The sequence below is a fragment of the Sinocyclocheilus anshuiensis genome, unplaced genomic scaffold (genome assembly GCF_001515605.1).
Source record: "Sinocyclocheilus anshuiensis isolate Anshui unplaced genomic scaffold, SAMN03320099.WGS_v1.1 scaffold1812, whole genome shotgun sequence".
NCBI lineage: Eukaryota > Metazoa > Chordata > Actinopteri > Cypriniformes > Cyprinidae > Sinocyclocheilus > Sinocyclocheilus anshuiensis.
Window position 1 is genome coordinate 59,315 of NW_015557167.1, and position 5,009 is coordinate 64,323.

At 38.9% G+C, this 5,009-nt stretch overlaps 1 protein-coding gene across 1 annotated transcript; it reads left to right on the top strand.

Moving 5' to 3' along the window:
- The first annotated feature begins 3,342 nt into the window (after positions 1-3,342).
- On the top strand, positions 3,343-4,359 carry LOC107678318 (G-protein coupled bile acid receptor 1-like). The gene has a single exon (XM_016473547.1). It carries the CDS (start codon positions 3,343-3,345, stop codon positions 4,357-4,359), a length of 1,017 nt encoding a protein of 338 aa, XP_016329033.1.
- The last annotated feature ends 650 nt before the right edge of the window (positions 4,360-5,009 follow it).

Genomic DNA, 5,009 nt, shown 5'->3' on the forward strand with positions numbered 1-5,009 from the left:
TATTTGGGAATTGTTAATTTCTGAATGATTACTTAAAAAAATGATAAAAATAGAAATAAATAAAATAAAATATATATTAATATTGCAAAATATTTACATTTTATAAAAATACATTTTAGACACACACACTAAATAATTATATACACAAATATTATTTATTTATTTGATAAAATTTCAGGAATTATAATATTATAATTTCAGCAATTTAAATTGCTGAAATTATAATATTATAATTCCTGAAATTTTATCAAATAAATAAATAATATTTGTGTATATAATTATTTAGTGTGTGTGTCTAAAATGTATTTTTATAAAATGTAAATATTTTGCAATATTAATATATATTTTATTTTATTTATTTCTATTTTTATCATTTTTTTAAGTAATCATTCAGAAATTAACAATTCACAAATAATTGGAACAGTTTAGATTTATAATTCCTGAAATGATCAATTAAATTAATTACTTTAATAAAAATGAAATATGATCATTATATATTTTATATTTTTACTATATACTATTTTCATTAAATCAACCACTGAAAAAACAACTATTAATCTGAATATGTGTATATACAGTATGGGTTATGGTGGAGAAAAGTGTCAGGTTTGTTGTGTGATAAAAGAGTACCAGCAAGAATGAAAGGAAAGGTGTACAGGACAGTAGTGAGACCAGCGATGTTGTATGGTTTGGAGAAAGTTGCACTGAGGAAAAGACAGGAGGAAGAGTTAGAGGTAGCAGAGCTGAAGATGTTGAGGTTCTCTTTGGGAGTGACGAGGATGGATAGGATCAGGAATGAGTACATCAGAGGGACAGCACATGTGAGATGTTTTGGAGACAAAGTTAGAGAGGCCAGGTTGAGATGGTTTGGACATGTTCAGAGGAGGGAGAGTGAATATATCGGGAAAAGGATGCTGAGGTTAGAGCTGCCAGGCAGGAGGCCGAGAGGAAGACCAAAGAGGAGGTTTATGGATGTAGTGAAGGAAGACATGAAGGTAGTCGGTCTGAGAGAAGAGGATGCAGAAGGGGATAGGGCTAGATGGAGGCAGATGATTCGCTGTGGCGACCCCTGAAGGGAACAGCCGAAAGGAAAAGAAGAAGTGTACATAATTCCTGTTGTGTGCGCACACTCTCAAGTGGTCAAGACTGCAAATGTGGGTATTGGGACAGACCCCAGTTCTGCAGAAGTGACCTGAAAGTGCAGCTCTATTACCTTCTAGTTGGATTTCTGATACGACATGCTCTGTGTGAGAATGAGTACTAGTCAGTCAAACTATTTTAGAAACTTCACTGTATTCATTCAGTTAAAGCAACCAGGACTGCTGAACTCCAGGTAATACTTCAGGAAAAGTATAATAATAATAGTCTTATAATTATTGTTGTAACACACATGACTGTATAGCCGCAGATCTCATTAAGCCCCAGCCTGACCTCACTGATGACCCCATCTTGTGATTTTTCTTCAGTGATGTCCACTAGTAAGTGGGGAGCAGGAGTGATTCTAAACGAGAAACGTCTGTGACTTCGTTGCACTCATTCACTGACCACATTTCAATGTGTGTTTTTCTCGGTTAATCTGTTTCACAGGTAAAGAATACAATGGTAATAAGAAAAGTATCATTATACAATGTACACTATTGAATCTCCGTGTTTTAGTATAAATGTCCCTAATTTGAATTAGCTCAATTTTAAGAATGCAGTAATGTCTCCATTTCAGGTGTGTGTCTTTCTATACACTTTATCTGTTAGTAGTTACGCACATCTCTGACATCCTTCCTGACTCAAATTGTGTATATTGTCCTCCCTCTTTATCTGTCATGCGTACATGCATTAGCTGTGCATGTCACAGGTTTGTAGGTTTGCTCGGGTGTTGCTCAGGGTTTTACGAGCGACGTTCCCCCCGGACTCGCCCCTGTTCACTTTCTCTGCTTGACAAACGACTTTGTCTCTTTCCAGCTGTTGTGGATCTTACCGTGTAGCGCTCTGATAAAAAATCAGGCTTATAATGGACTGTGCTATTGCCTTTTGCAGTTTACTAACCTGCAAACTTTTCTTATTTTGTGCTAAACAACCTGACATGACCCTATAGTGATGAAGACCTGAGGAGTTTAATCTTCACTTCAAGCCAAGCTGACAAAAGGTACGTTTTCTTTCTCACTTTTTAGTTGCTCTTTGAATAACATTTTAGGAAACCCAGCATTCATAAAGAAAGTGTTGAATTTATGGCCAGGAGTTCCTCGTTCATGACTGTTATAAAATGGACACATGCAAATGGACCATTTACAAGCAAAACATACAGCATGTTAGCATCAGCTTTAATTTGTTATATGTTGATGTTGACATTAAAACCTTTCTAATGGACATATTATAGGCTAAACATTTTGTTATATATCAGAGCTAAATGTTATTTTTTACTTGTACTTGAAACATCTAATCTAGTATTGCATGTAATGCAAAGATGCTGAACATTTTTAATAATTGCAAGGACGTTCTAAACGGAACTCTGAATGAACTGCTTAGTTTAAAGGTTTGGGAACATCAGTTAAGAACTATTAGCTTTGTAGATCACACGTACCTGGAATTGAACTTATAACCCCTCGTATTAGCAGCTTTTGTCTTATAAGGCAGATTTACTACACCTTAGGCCTGTTTCACATTAAACACAAAAGTGCTTTTGTTTGTGTTCTGTGCTCTAGCTTGTTTTCTAATCTAACTTTTCTGATTTCTGACATTGTGTATCATGACAGTTGTTGGCTCTGTAATGAATTACTCTTGCTCCTCATTTGGAAAGGTTTCTGACTTTAAGAAATAAAGTGAGCAATAATATGCAACACAGGTGATCACTAAATCGAATCCAAACTAAATGTACAAATTAATAATAATTTCTAAGCCGTAATATTTCTAGTATGTTGTCACATTGCTCTGTCTTGCCACTCAGTCGCTGGTTTAGGGTATCCTCATATTTTTGAGAAGGAGAACTGATAAATGTCCCGTTTCCAGTAGATAATGCACAATCCCGCAAAACCCAGACACATGAATCAAATTTGCACACACGACAAACCAAATTATCCAGAAAGGAAATATCATGATCAGAAGATCTGCTGTACTACTTATCTTCTTTTATTAAGCAGCATATAAAAGAAGGGGTGGCACCTGCCACAAATAAGCACTAAAACCTTTCAGCAGAAGGGGAAAAAACCTAATGGATTGCACATTGTTCAACGATATGTGTGGATGTATTAATCAATATTAAAGTAATGATGTATCACGTTCTTCTTCATGCAGATTTAACTCATTTATAATTGACATTTGGTGTGGAAAGTTGCAGTAATAGCTGCAGTGATGCGAAACGTCTCCGGGAGCAATGTGGAGGCCCAGCTGATCTATGCCATCACGCTGCCCGTCTCCTGTGCCATCATCCTGATCAACCTGCTCATCATCCTGTGCATCACCTGCAACCGGCAGCTTCACAACTCACAGAACTACTTCTTCCTGAGCCTGCTGGTGGCCGACATGTGCACCGGCGTGGTGCTTCCCTTCATCCCCTGGATGGGCCTAAACCGCCCTCTCAGCTTCTCGTCCTGCCTGCTGGTGCACATCTTTCCCAACTTTCTGTTCCTGGCCTTTCTCTTTAACCTGGTGCTGGTGCACTACGAGCGTTACAGGAGCATCGTGAGTCTGCTTCAGCGCGGACAGCTCTGGCTGCATCGGCGGTTCGCTCTGCCGCTGCTGGCTGTGTGGATGCTGCCGCTGCTGTTTGCACTGTTGCCTGCCTTTGGCTGGAACAACAAGGCTATTCACGATCGGAATGAGTGCTGTCCAATAACTAATAGCACGGTGCGCTCTAACTGTGTAGCGCTGTCTGGAGAGCGTTGCTGTACATACCGCAGTGTCTTTCCAAATGCTTTCATCTATTTGGAAGTATATGGTCTACTGGCACCCGCCATCCTCTCCATCGCTGCCATGATGTGCCGGGTGCTGTGGATCACACGAGAACAACTGAGGGACATCCAGCGTCTGCAGCGAACCGTAGCAAACAGGGAATGCAGACGGAGAATGGAAATGTGTTACGCTTGTTGTGTGGCAGCCGTTTCCCTCGCCTTCCTGACCTGCTGGGTGCCCTACATCGTTTACACCCATGTAGGTGTGGAGTTTTTGCTCCGACGGGGAGGAAAGAGCAATCGCACTGGCCACATTGTGCTATCCTGTGTTGGCATCGGGGGCATTGCTGTCGTGCCTCTGCTTTTGGGACTCGCCAACAGGGAGTACACAGATCCGGTCAAGAAATTGTTCCGCAAACTGCAGCACCACTACAGAAATACAAGCGTGCAAATGGACACTAGCCTTCGATTCAGTTGATGTGACTGACTTTCAATTAAGGTTTATGTTTACAGTATTCAGCTAAAGATATCCAGAGCTGTGTTTCATTTTCGTCTTTTGTAGTGAATACTGGGTCTGAATGTCAAGAAAAGCTTAAAATAATCTTTATTCAGTGAGATTGTTTGTATAGAAGCAACTGCTGTGACACTAATCTACAATGGCCAAGGAGACTTTATGCACACAAGCTCATCTAAATCTATCTGAAGATAGAGGTCTAGATTAAAAAAAATAATAATAATAAATAATATATTTGTGAACAAATCATTAAAAACAATCAAAAACAAGTCATAATATTCCTGGCAGACTGAACCGGCTTTACTGAGGCTCTCTTTAGCTGCTGATCAGACCTTTGCAGAGGTTAGGCGGTCATTTGAATGAAAGCTGTATTTATTTCTGGTTTAGGCACTGTGGCAGATTTTACACATGAAATCCATTAGTTCTTCTGTAATTCCCAGTCGTTCTAGTTGAAGGCAGCAGAGTAACAGATAGAACATTTTAAAAAGGGGTATGCAAATACTGAAGTAAATGTTATTTCAAAATAGATATATATGCTTAAATCTGCCATCAGTTTTACATCTGACTTGCCCATTTTAAAACCTATTTTCAGGAGCATTGTAAATAAGTGCACA

What these genes read in the sequence shown, in the direction of transcription:
- LOC107678318 (XM_016473547.1), top strand. Translation starts at nt 3,343, where the DNA reads ATGCGAAACGTCTCCGGGAGCAATGTGGAGGCCCAGCTGATCTATGCC.